Genomic DNA, 14,057 nt, shown 5'->3' on the forward strand with positions numbered 1-14,057 from the left:
ATAGGCCATCATCACTTTCACCCATTTTTTAGCAAAGCCCATTGCTGCACGAGTTGCTTCTAGCACCTTCTAGTGCATACTATCATATGCATTATGCATATATAATTTGATTGCCATGGCATATGATTTCTCTCTGGACTTTTTCCTAAGTAATGAAAAGCCTCATGGGCAATTCTTATATTATCATATATATTTCTGCCATTTAGAAAAGCACTTTGAGGGTCCTCAATTATATTATTTAAAACTAGCCTTAAGTCTATTTGCAATGACCTTTGCATAAATTCGATAAATCACGTTGCATAAGAAAATTGGCTTGAATTGTTCAACTGAGTAAATTTTACATCTGAAGGGACATGTTCATTGTTAAACATGAATTGGAAAGAGACAATGATATATGCTCTTACTGTGTTCTAGAACTTATGAAAAAACTCTCCATTAATACCATCTAAACCCAGCTGCATTTATAATCTCTTCTACTAAAAAAGAGGCACATAACATCTCATTCTGCCTAGCAGAAATATAAGAGGTAATGTAACTACACACTTCCCCTACTTCTTGAATCCTAAGAGTTTGTTCTCAGTGAACAAAAGCACCATTGCTATCTTGTTCTCCTCACAAAGCGCACCTCACAGCCCTATCCCACTATGTATTGAGATCATCTCCATATTATTAACAACACAAAACATTGTCGGACTTGATAGCAATCACATAATGAGGCCCATCTAGTGGTAGATCTACAGAATAGACTAAACACGGCCTAGTATAGATGTATCACATGCCTAGACCACAATATCACATCTACACCCCACATGCACATCTCAACATGCATTTGGATCATCTCCCAAAGTTGTCAATGGGAGATGTTCCCACTACATAGTTGGGATATGTTGTGGGCAGTTTGTGGAGCACAGATGTGAATTCATGCTCAAGATTAAAGAATTTTTGTTTTTTGATCTACTTTTACTATAAATTGGATATAAATAGACCAATCCATAGACTTGATTTTGATGGTCAGATCAGAAACCTTTTATACTGGTACAGTGGAATGAATAGATAAAGATAATGGATTCCTGAATCTCTTTTTTTATTTTATACTTGTTAAAGGGATTCCAATCCAATAGCTCTAAGATGGCGTACACCTTTTGGTCTAATGGTCACAATTAAGCTAAATCAGGATTTGCTCCTTACAAGCACACCTCACACCGATCTCACTACCCCATCCCACTGTGTATTGGGAACATCTCCCTATGAATAAAAACATAAATTATAAGAGATGTTTCTGATGTGCAATTGAGATGCCTTGTGAGATTAGTGTGAGGAACAATATATTAGTAGCAGATCTGGACCCAATTAAACCACATGTTTCTGATGGCACAGTCGCACAGATGGGTCTTGCTATCTTCTATCTTAGATTCTCATGTAAGACTCATGAGCCACTATACACCTTCGAGATATTTCAAAGTGAAATAAATCATCACCTAAAATGCCCTGAAGATGCTTTGACATCAGATGCACCAAACAAGGGTATTTTCGTCAAATGAACCTATGAGAGACATCATTTGGGTCTTTAGATTTTGGAGGGACCGGGGAACAATAGCGTTTGCTCCCCGATAGCGAACCAAAGTGGAATTCTCATTGGCACCCTACAGAGTGCGCCCCACAGCTCATCCCAGCCGTGTATTGAGAACATTTCCCCATAACAAGTTCAGGAGATATTTCTAATGCATGCATGTGGGGTGCTTATGGAGCGTGCTCTATGGGACAACTAATTTGAACTCACAATGCCGTTTTCCAACTTCACTTGTTGCACATTTACATTGATTGGAGAGTTTGGATGGACTCCCCATAGAGCATGCCCCACAAGCACATCCCAAGGTTTTAAAAGCTAACCTAGAAGTGGAATCGCTTGTCCACCAACTTTTGGGTTATCAATCCAACCATCCGGGCCAATGGTTCAAATGTTTTAATAGTTAAAATCATCTATAATTCATCCTACCCTTTGGATTGGAATATTAGGGTAAGATGGATATAAATGTTATGAGAAGGGGGGATGAAATGAGAGTGAGAAGAGAGCTTTGTTAACTAAAAATGAAAAAAGAAGGCCGAGGGAAAGAAGAAGAAGAGAGATTGGATCTGCTCCTCATAGAGCGTGCCTAACACCGACCTCACAGCAAGTTTCAATCGTGCATCTAGAACATCTCCCCAGGAATTAAAAATTTACGAGCATGAGATATTCCAGATGCATGAATAATCCATGTTGTGAGGTCAGTGTGAAGCACGATTTTTGAGGAGTAGATCCAAACTCAAAAGATGAAGAAGAAGAAGAAGAAGAAGAAGAGGAAAAGGTAGAGGTGAGGGTGACTTGGTGTAAGTATATGTAGTTCAATACCATGGAATTTATGATAGGAACCATGACTAAAAGCCACACGAAGAAATCTCATTTGTAATAAACACAACAATCAAGTAAAGCGAAACATTTGTGAAAACCATAACAATGATCAACGCTCAAGGTATTAGAATGTGCAATAAGCCTCTATAACAGCACAAGAGCATTCTATAGAGGAATGTAAGTTGCACGCACATGCAATGAGCATAAAACATCACCCACGACTTGTGATGAACACGAAACATCATCCACGACTTGCAATGAGCATAAAATATCATTCACAACCTACGATGAGCATAAAACACCCCTTCACAAATGACCTACACTTCCTGCTGATCATGACAACTTGCGATGAGGTGTTTTGAGGGTGATTCAAAGATCCTACCTTTGATGCGTGGCCATGAGAAAACCCACGAAGGGATGTACAACACGTACTATGTGAGAATCCTCGAAGAAAAGGAAACCCTACTCTTAAAGGATCTCGCTAGACACATGGCGAAACTGTTGGACAGTTTTTGTATGCCCTTAGCTTCAATCAGTTTTGATATACTTTTGATATTTAATGTAAATAAATAAAGTACATGTTTGATTCATGCTGTGTGGTATGCTTCTGTGTAAGACCCTAAAACTGGACACTTAATGAGATTTGTGTTGGTTTTAAATATTCACAGCCATTAGATAAGTCTGGGGAGATTTATCCTGACAAGGCTGACACTGGTGTGCTGCCAACTATTGGGGTGGCTTGTCTCAGCCGCCAGGGTGAGATCCAAGGCACACGCAGTGTAGGATTACTTGAACCCTTGAACCGGATCAGATTTCCAGTATTGCCCTGGACCTTAGAGATTGATGGGCAAAACTGGAAAGTTACACCTGACCCCTAGACCCGATTATGGTACTGCACTAGGTGTTGGATTGGGCTATCTTTGATATGCTAATCAGTGAGATCCTTAGCGGAGGTCAAAACCTGGGTATGTTGAGACAGTTTGAGAATTCACCTAAGTGGGTGATCATAGTGACGGAATCAGACCCTTTGTCGGAACAAAGATAATGATCGGGGATGCACTCTCTCTGATGGAAACCAAACTGCCGGCAATTGATTTCAATCGTTGGAATTTGTTTTGCAAAATTTATATATATATGATATATAGATATGTATGGTTTCAAAATGTTTGCAAATGGTTTTAATTTCTGGGATCCATGTGAGTAGAGAGTGCAGCATTGTTCCTTGCAGCCGAGGGAGAGGTCCTCTCTTGTCGGGCAGTGCTTGATCATTATGGGTTGAGAGGTTAAGTGTAAGGCCATTTAGGATAATACCTGATGGGCTAATCTTGCATCTGCCCACAGTCCCTGAGTTTTTATAAAATGGCTTGGCCCAGGGACCACTTAGTGTAAGTGTTGGGCCCATAGGGTCCATGTGATTGGCTCAAGGGGTTCTCTGGGCTTCCTAGTGAATTCGGCTGGGCCGAACCCATGTGGCTGGTGTGTAGATCAATGCTTGGGTCACACGCCATACAAAGAAGCCCAACTGGGCAGTAATTTGGAAGACTATTGAACACTTGATTCTTATTGGGCCTAAAGCCCATTTCGAACTGGGCTGATCTGATCACCCACTTAAAGGGTAGAATCTGCATATAGGATTAAGACTAAACTCCTGATGAGATCAGGAATGGGTTGATCTAATCTGTAGATAGGATTAAGATTATCCCTATCCAAATACAGATTTGGATTGGGATAACTCCTAATTGGATTAGGAGGTTTCTTAATCACTAAGAAAGGAGAAAACCCTAATAGAGAATTACAAGAATTCGACCTAGGGTTTAGCAGAAAAGACTCTCTGCAATCTGAGATAGGATCTCATCCTCCTTAAGCTGAAAACTGCATTCATGCCACTTTCAGCTTAGGATCTCCTCCAGTCGCCGCCACCTTGCTGCATAGTTCGAACTCCATTGAAGGGAGAATCAAGAAATCAGTTCTTGATATCAGTCTTTGCTGAAAGGCTGATTTGGTTCGGTGCTCTAAGCCTCCAACGAGTTCTTGTGAAGAGTTCGGTACGTGAGACGTACACTGTTGGTTCTGTGCCACTATCGCTGTATCATCTTCAGCGGGAGCAGATCTTGGATCTTTCTTTGGGCGTGAACACCGACGTTGGGAGATTTTGATTCTCTGTATCAGGTATAACCCTTCCCCTGATCTTTGGTTCAGATCTGGTCTGGCTTGGTTCGAGTAGATCCTTGAATATTTGATTTTAAAATAAGAGAATGTGATTCCCAGTTGGAAGAAAAGTAGGAAATTTTTTAAATTCGCCCACCCATTCCGCAACATTTTTGGCGTCCATATGATGGATCCTACCATTCTTTCAGAAACCCCAATGAAATTTATCTAGTAACAAATAAAGAAACAAGATCCCCTTCCTTAACGAGAAAAATCCTCTTTTGGACATTTCTCTTTATAGCCATAGGATCTCCCCTATAAAAAGGGGAGACACAAATCACAGGAGACGAGCCTTTTGGTTTCAGGATCTTCTAACTCAATCCCCCAACATTCCTCTTGGATAAACCAGACCCATCCCTCACATCCTAACCTCAACTCTAAACCTGTACCAGCTTTGTCCTTCAAGGAGACCATCCCTTATTGCCTTACCACCCTACCTTCACTTGTAGTAGTGATGGCGACGACGATGGTGATGGCAATCTACAGCAGTGGCGGTGAAGATGATAGCATATCTGAGATCTCTCTTAGATCTTTCTCGTAGATCTCTTAGCTCTAAATTTGAGATCTCTTACAAATCTCTGGACTTGATACCTTTTAGACCTCTCTCTCTCTCTCTCTCATCTGAGTTCTAAAAATTTTAAATAAGGTATATTGAACTATGAACAGTTGTCTAAGTCAAACGGTTCAGCGGTCAAACCATTAGAGTCAATGGTTTGTTAACCAATTCAACGGTGTTTTAGTAAATTAACAGTTCAACGCTAAAATGGAACCAATACCTTGACTGATTTCTAGGTCAAACGGTTCAATCATTTGGGTCAATGATGATTTTAAAACCATGGCACATCCCTATGTATTTGGAACATCTTCCCCTCATAAATATGGGAGATGTTCCAAATGCACAGACGGATGTGCCTGTGGGGCGTGCTTTGTGAAGCGCCATTCAAATTCCACTGCTGACCGTTATTCCTTTATTGATGAAACACTTAAATATACCCTAAGTTTTTATATAAGTCCTATTTTGCCCTTCACCATTCTTTAAATTTTCAAAACTAACCAAAAATAACCCAGACTATTTATCATGTCCATAACATCACCTTTTGTTGTTTGAATACTAATTAATTCACACAATGAACAAATTAATTTGTCAAAAATATCATGTCCTTCAACGTTGAACATAACAGAGGTGGCAATGAAAACAGCTCATCACCTTTCTCTCTCTCCTCTTCCCCCTTCTTTCTTCTCTTGTGTTTGTTCCTTCAACCTCAATTTGCCACAATCACCAAATTGCATTTTGCTATTACCCTCAACCACCTATCTCTTATTTTAAACTGCCTCCCCTCTATTACGCTATTCATCCACTAGCCCCCTATTTTAATTCAAATCCATCTAATGTTATTCACTTATTTGTTCTTCTGCTACCCATAGATCAACCACTGGCCCCACTTGATTCAGTTGTGTATGTTTGTCCCTCTAAAACAATGAGGTTTGATTTATACAAGCTTGATAGAAAGCTCTAGTCTCTACATCTTGAACCACAGTTTTTAAAATAGCGCCGGACAGGGAATCATTTTGGGTCCGGTTTCCAGGTTGAAAGGTTCGATTGTTCGGTCCGAATGGATGGTCTGTTTTGGCAAAAAAAAAATTAAATTTAAAAAAACCCCAAAAACAGTTAAAATTGTTCTTGGGTCGAATGATTCGATAGTTTGACCGCCCAAGTCAGCAATTTGTTGACCAAATCAATGGTTTTTGGCTAAATAGCGGTTATGGAATAAAACGGAACCAGTCAGGTAACTAGTTCCTAGTTATTCTAGTCCGATCGTCCAATCCGATCTGGTTTTGAAAACATTGTCTTGAACCAGTTACCCGCATCTGCATCTCAGATTTAAGAAGAGGTATACCTTTATTCCTATATGCTATATATTGTGAATAGACCTGTTCATGGGCCGAGTAGCCCAACGGCCCAACCCGCACCCCGGTCGGGCTTGGACATGTAATTAGGCCTGCGGACCTGACCTCGGGCTCAAAACACCAAGCCCGATTTTGTGTTGGGCCGGGCTTGGAATTTGTCAAAAAAGCCTGGCCTGAGCCAGTCCAGCCCAACTCATTTATATAATATAAAATATATAATACATTTTTTTATTTTTTCTTTATAATTTCTCTCTCTCTCTATTCAGTAGCGGCATGAGCTATATACTTCGGGCTCAGGCCCAGGCCTGGTCTTCGGGCCCAAGTTATAGGCCCAATGGTTGGGCTAAGCTTGGATTCGGGCCTTAAAAAAATCTGTTAATGCAGAGTAAAAGCCTAGCCCGGCCCATAAATAGGTCTAATCGTGAAAACTGTTGTAGTTGGAGAAACACAATATATTGTTTTAAAAGTCTTTTATTTTTAAAGGGTAAAATTGAATTTTTAAAAAAGATATATTGGAAGTCAATTTATACAAATTCAAGATATGTTAGTCTTTTACCTTTTTTAAATAAAAAATCGACGAGAAAGACAAACTTGTAACCAATTAACCGGTATCGTAAAAGGTATAACCGATCAGGTGTTCACGGTATCATGTCTTTCCGGCAGCATAAATTTTCCTATAAAAGAAAACAAAAAGTTGAAAACAGTGACGTCTTTCCTAAATTCCTAGTTCCTCGCTGTATCAATATTATCTCCCAGATAATTGGTTGCCGACTTACGATCACGTTAATATACGAAAATACAAATTTCAAATGACTATTATACCTTCCTTACAGATTATCAAGGATCAAGTGGATGGCCATGATCGCATGCTCATGTCAATCTGCAGGTGGTAAGCCTTCAAAAAAAAATGTCAATCTGGTGGTCCGGGTCCCGAAGGCTGCGTTTAGTAGAGGTGTAAAATCGAATCGGGGTAAATTTTTATATGTTTATCGTTTAATTACATTAATAATTGATGTAATTTCGATGTATTTATTATATCTCTTTCTTAACAGTAGGTATTGTCTATTTGCGGCATTGGAGCAAATCTAGATGGGCGTTTTCTATTTGGGTTTGATTGGGAGAACTTGGAGGCCGATTCAGATGGTCGTTCTCTACTTGGGTGTTCTCCTTCACCACCACCACCTCCGGCGGGGTTTGATTGGGGGAACTTAGAGGCCAATTCAGATGGGCGTTCTCTGCTTCTAGGTAGCAATCTCTATTTGGGTGCAACCCCATTATTTCTCTCTCCCTCCATGGCTGCAGCATCTCATTCTTCCTGGGCATTTTGCTCCCGTTGTACCTCTGCTGGTAGCATAGGGACTTGAGGATCTGGTAGACTGATGGGGCATAGGGAAGTGAAAGGCAGCGGCACAGACCTCCCTCCATGGCTGCAGCATCACACACATTGGTCATTGATTTCTTCAACTCAGGCGAGGCAGCCTGATTCAAATTCCACAGGTCGGTTTGTCGAATTCGAACATGGTATCGGAACTAATCGTTGGCGAGGTAGCTCTTCCTAACTGCCATAGTGAAAATTTTTCTAGAGCTAATATAGTGGCTCTGTCTTTTTGCCCTTTCTCTCTTCTAAGCCTGTGAGAAGGGAGATCTTTACACCTCGGTTCCGCCCTTCTCTCTCTCTTTCCCTCCCTCTCTGATAAATCTCCTGCTGCAACAAGATGTAACCAAACAAGACGAGTATAAATGGACACAATAGACGATCCATATTTTACACTCTCACCGAACCATCGTGTCTCAACTCCATCAATGTAAAAATACATTTACACCGAAAACAAACGCAGCCTAATGTACACAAGGCCCTCACGGCCTCACTTGATTTTTAAAGATTTATTGGGTGGGTCCCTTTACCTTGGCCCCAATTGGGGATGATCATGGGCTGGGCCCGGCCCGAGTTTTAACAAGGCATTAAACAACTTTGAGGGCTGCCCGCACCACGGACTTGATAAATACATATTCAGGTCCGGTCCTTGACGGGTCAGGTCAGACATCCGGGCTGGTCCATGTGATTCACAGTATTTATATATTTTAAAATTTTAAAATTTAATTTACTTTTTATAATCAGAATTACAAAAAAAAGTATAAACCATATGCACATATCATTTATTCAGTAAATTATTATATATACCATATATAATACATATATATCATATATAAATTTATACATACGCCATACATACTCTATATAGGCGCACCCTCATGTATATATTTGGCAAAATATTATACATACATGTAAGATACTGACATATATACATAAGATTTTACCAAAAATAAACATATATACACAAGATTTATACCAAATATATAAGATATGAGATATCTACTATATATATAGAGAGATATATAAGATATGCGATTCATGCAGTCTGGACCACATCATAAACGATCATTCATACAAGACACTGGCTTGATACGGGCCCAAATCCTAAGAATTGGGCCTAAGGCCTGATATTAGATCGAACCTAATTTGATTCGTACATCAGGTTAGGAAAAGGTGGGTCAACTTCGAACTACCTAATGGTACGTTTGGTTGCTGCCATTGGGATGGGAAAATGAGAATATTCCCATTAGATTCTCATTTTCACGTGTTTGTTCGCTGGGATGGGATGGGAAACTGTGGGGTGTTGGTTCTCAAAACCAACCAAGGATGCAGGGTCGCACTGAAATGGTGCAACCCCGGTGAGAAGAGAAAATTGTGAGAAAAAAATGTGAAGACTTTCGACTGTAGCCGTCCTCTCACCGTCTCCCTGTGTCTACAGCAATCAAGTCTCCAACAGCATTCTCGACGATATCCAACCAAGATAAGACCAAATCCATGACCATAGAATAAAGGAATAAAGGTGACTATATTCTTCACATGGTCATTCGTCAACTAAAAGCCATTGTTTCCGACGGTATAGAAGTAGATGTTTTACAGATCTACACTTGTGCTTGTAGAACCTTGAACGAACATGGTCGTTCGTCGGCTAAAAGCCATTGTTTCCTGTTAAAACGCGCCAAGGTGTTTTTCTAGGTTCAAGGTAAGAGTTTTCTTCCCTCGGATCAGTTTTTTCCATGAGATATGTTTCTCTTCTCTCAGATTTGTTAAACCAGGTGCCAATTATTCTTTTTACTTTTTTTATTTTTAGTGAAGATTGGAGGTAGTGAGAACAACTCCAGATCTTGCTTCGCCCTTGTATCCTCTGCAACTTTGAAGATGACAAACCTTTCCTACATATTTATAAATATATTATTATTTGTTAATTTTTTTCTGAGCATTCTTCTTTTACTAATGAGGGGGAGATTGGAACTCACCTCGTCCATGCCACTAGTTTGAATTCGAAGAAAGACGATGAATAGTAGGTTTCCCTTCTCAGCAATCAAACACCAGAATGCCAAAATGAGCTTTCTCATCCCATCCCTTATTGGCAACCAAACGGACCGTAAAGCCTAAGTTAAAAGGACCATAAATCCAAGCTCAGACCGTGTAAAATTTTGGGTTCGATCGGTTCGGGCTCCGGTTGGTCCGCCCAAATTTCGCCCCTGTGGATTCGGTTTACTTTACACTTTCAATGAAGACTATATGCTTATCGGTCGAATAGTTTCCATGCTTTGGACGGTTGATATACGAGACTAACGGCGCAAACATGAACGTGGCTTATGCGTATGTCCCCTACAAAAGGCGTCCCAGTTTTTTGAACCGTCTACATTGTGCCGGCTCTGCAACCAGCAAAGCTTCAACGCTCCGACAATGGCGTCCCTGCAACTCGCCCTTTTCTCACCTTAAAGCATCTGAAATCTCTGGGCTCTCTGATTCGCTGTCTCTGAAAACGCTCTGATGTGCTCTTCTAATTGGGCTGTGGCATTTTCAAGTCAAGAACTCTCAGCACATGAAACCTTTTCAAAACTCCGGCCGGTTCCTTTTAAGCATTCTTTGTGCACGATATCTCTCTAGCTCCTGTCCTGTTGTTTTGTTTTGAAATTTTAGGGTTTTATCTCCGAAAACGGCTGTTTTAGATGCTATTTCGGATCTTTTAAGCAACAACTTCTGGTTTTCTAATGCTTTCTGATCTTTGAGGCAAGAGCGTTTTTAGTCCCTCTTGCAGTCTTACTTTCATGGTTCATCCATTTGGGTATAGTCTCTTATCTTTTAGTTGAAACGTGGCTTTCATCTTCTTTGCGATCCCGAAGCTCTTTTAATGGCTGTCGTGGTTCCATAAATGTAGTTCTGGTTATGTTCATCTTAGAATCTCATTAACCTCTAAGATTTCATTCCGAAAAATTCTCTTTTAATATCATTTTCGGAAGCAATGGCCTATTTATTTCAGACCTCGTCGGCTAAGAACAGGTTTCAGACGGCCATCAAGATCGTGAAACTCACGTTCATCGCCGTTGGAATCATCTCAGCTTTGCTTCTATTCATGCTCGCAATCTCGTATTCCATCAATCTCTTCCTCTCTACTCTTCCTCGTCTATGGACATCCATCCAAAGCTGGTTAGCTCCTCCGTATCTCTTCATCGTCTTCAATTTCATCATAATCGTCATTGCAGTTCTGTCGAACTTCCAGCAAAAGATTACTGAGATGAAGAACAGCGAGGATGGTGTTATTGAAATAGAGAATCGATCGCTACAGCTAAGACGAGTCAATTCAGGTAGTACAGAGTCGTCGTCTCGTTTTCAGAGGATGCCGCCTGTAGTTTGGCATGAGGTGGACGAAATGCCTACGGAGTCCGACGACAAATCTGTGATTTCAGTTGAAAAATCCGTCCAGACGTCGTTGGAGAGCTGGTTTGATGCCTCCAGCTTGACGGATTCCGACGAGAGGCCAAAGCCGAAACCGAATCCATTCGAAGGTCCTTCGGCTCATTTCTCCGTGAGAAAACCGATGGAAACCAACCAGAAAACAGCAAGAGTGACGACGGCCTCGGACGAGAAGAAGGATGAGAACGAAACGCTGGATCAGAAGTGGAAGGCGATCATGGAGGGACAAAAGAAGACGCAGGCTCGGCAACTGAAGAAGTGCGAGACGTGGGAAGTACCACACCGTGCCCCTGAGCCCGACCCAGAACCGGCGCTGTCGTCGGTGACGACGGCGATGACGGTGAGGAGCCGAAAGGTGCTGAGGAAGTCGGAGACGTTCAATGACACGGCGTCATCGGTGTCGTCTGGGTCGAGTTCGTCGAGGAATGCGGCGCAGAGGACGGAAGTGTTGATGAGTCACGACGAGTTGAATCGGCGAGTTGAAGCGTTCATCAAGAGGAGGTACGACGAGTTGCGACTGCAGAGGCAAGAATCTGAAAATCGTTATTTGGAGATGGTCAATCGAGGAATCCACTGAACAAAGAGGGAGACAGAATCAGAAAACTGTTGTTCTTGACCCCAATTTGCAGGTAAATTCCCATTTAGTTGCAGAAAATCCTTGGATTAGAATCAATCTCTGATATCAAAGTTAATAATTATGTTCTTGAATATGAGTGAATATAGTGAAAACCCAGGATAGATTTGCAGGAAATTGTAATGGGTTTTCTGTTTCTGTTTTGATTTTAGTGGAGAACTTAACTTTGGCTAGATAGGTAGATAGAGACTGATTGGAGATGGAATATGATGTAATGGAGTTTGGGTATTTTGACTCTCTGTGAATATTTTGTAAAGGAATGAAAGAGGGAAATAAAGAAGAAGAAGAAGAAGATGATGATGTATTGTGTTTGTACTTGAGAACCCACTTTGTCATGTCCAGTGAATCTGAGCTGTCTGTCTGGTATTAATACTAACTACTCTAGACTGACTGGATATTTAGGGTTGGGTTTATTTTCTGTAATCTGAATCTATCATTCCATTAATTTTCTTGTCTATGGATTTTCATGCAATTATAGGAAACTTCCCAGGTCCCACAATAGACATGGTGGCCGGTGGGACCCATAAAAAATATAGTTAAATATTATCTTTCGATGGGTCCCACCAGGCCTAGGGCAATGGGGTGAAGATATTTAAGAATTGCATGAACTGATTTTGTATTTCTGTGAGAGAACTCTGGTTGGGTTGTTCATTGTGAACATAAGAAGAAAACGGTCTCATGCCACCAAATCACTTCCATGGGACGGGATATGATATTAACTACGCCTAACAACTAAATCATCAAGAATAGAAATCAATAACTTTAGAAAGAACCTCACGAGTAAGTCGCTCAGTCGCCTGATTTACTTCTCTGAAAATATGTTGATACTGAAGACCTCCTTCGGTTAGATCTTTCGCTAGTCTATGGGCTTCGTTTCAACCACGGGGAATGTCGTGGAACCTATAAAATCTACTCACATACTTAGGCCTGACTTTTATTAATTCGGGCTACCAATATAACCTTGCTGTGTCTCGGCCCATTCTGATATTTCTTAACATTTTGAGCTTCTAAACGGTCTCTAATACTTTCTAAAGCTTTCTTCATGATCTCCAAAGGGCGATGGCCTATACTATTTGTTTTTGAAGATGCCTTCATTTCTATTCTTCCATAGATGCCAAAGGATAGAAGCAACCTTCTCCCACATTAGGTTATGTTCTTTGCATTTTTTTTTTTTTTCTTCAAGAGTTGGTCGTTAACTAAACTCCAAACTTGAATGGCTAGAGAACGTGGTTGGTCTCTTCGGGATTTCCACAAATATGGCATTCTAGATGGCATAATAATCCTCTCCTCCTTAGGTTTCCTTTTGAAGGAATTTTATTTCCTATAGCCAGCAGCCAAGGAAATATTCTTATTTTGGGGGGTGTTCAATCTTTTGCGTTTTTTTTTTTTTTGCAACATTTCTTGATTGATTCATCTTCTTTCTTCCTTTTTATTTAAGGTTGCATAGGCTGATTAATCAGTGTTTCCAAAACCAGATTGGATGGTTGGACCAGAAAAACCGGGAATGGTCACTTGATCGGTTTTGTTTCATCCTAAAACCGTTTTTTTTTTTTTGCCAAAAATGTTGATTTGGTTAGTGAATCGCTGACCCGGGTGGTCAAACTGTCGAACCGATAAGAATTTTTGGCCATCTTTTTATTTTTTTTTCAGCATAGGTCGTCTGTTCGAACCAAAACTGACTGTTCGACCTGAGAACCGGACCCACAACGGTTCCCTATCCGGTCCAATTTTAAAAACCTTCTTGCTAATTTCCCATACTAGTTCATCTTACTTTCGTTCTGACTTCTGAGGGTTTTTCAATAGCTCTACTTTGTTGGATTATATTGAAAGGAATTGAGCTAGCTAACTTTGTTCATGTCGCACCTCAACCGCTCACTATACATGATCCTCAACTTTTCTTTCGTTTACAGATTCTTCATCAAGACGGAAGCTAATTAAATCTTTGATGGGGGCATTTGTAAGTTGTAACCCAGTTATCCTTCCAAATTTTATATGTTCTTCCATCTCCTATCCTCCACATTAGGCAATTTCTTAAATTAACTTTTTATTTGCAAATTCCCCTCCAGGCCCAAGAGGCCTTTTTTGGGGTTCCAATTTTCAGGAGATTTCTTTCCTTTCAGACA

At 40.6% G+C, this 14,057-nt stretch overlaps 1 protein-coding gene across 1 annotated transcript; it reads left to right on the forward strand.

Annotated features, from left to right (window-relative positions):
• Nucleotides 1-9,984: 9,984 nt before the first annotated feature.
• LOC104613369 (uncharacterized) lies at nt 9,985-12,190 on the forward strand. Its single transcript, XM_010281146.3, has one exon. The coding sequence runs from the start codon at nt 10,849-10,851 to the stop codon at nt 11,875-11,877; it is 1,029 nt and encodes a 342-aa protein (XP_010279448.1). The 5' UTR covers nt 9,985-10,848; the 3' UTR covers nt 11,878-12,190.
• Nucleotides 12,191-14,057: the final 1,867 nt, after the last annotated feature.

The sequence above is a fragment of the Nelumbo nucifera genome, chromosome 4, assembly GCF_055504915.1.
Source record: "Nelumbo nucifera cultivar China Antique chromosome 4, China Antique-T2T, whole genome shotgun sequence".
Taxonomy (NCBI): domain Eukaryota; kingdom Viridiplantae; phylum Streptophyta; class Magnoliopsida; order Proteales; family Nelumbonaceae; genus Nelumbo; species Nelumbo nucifera.

What these genes read in the sequence shown, in the direction of transcription:
- LOC104613369 (XM_010281146.3), top strand. Translation starts at nt 10,849, where the DNA reads ATGGCCTATTTATTTCAGACCTCGTCGGCTAAGAACAGGTTTCAGACG.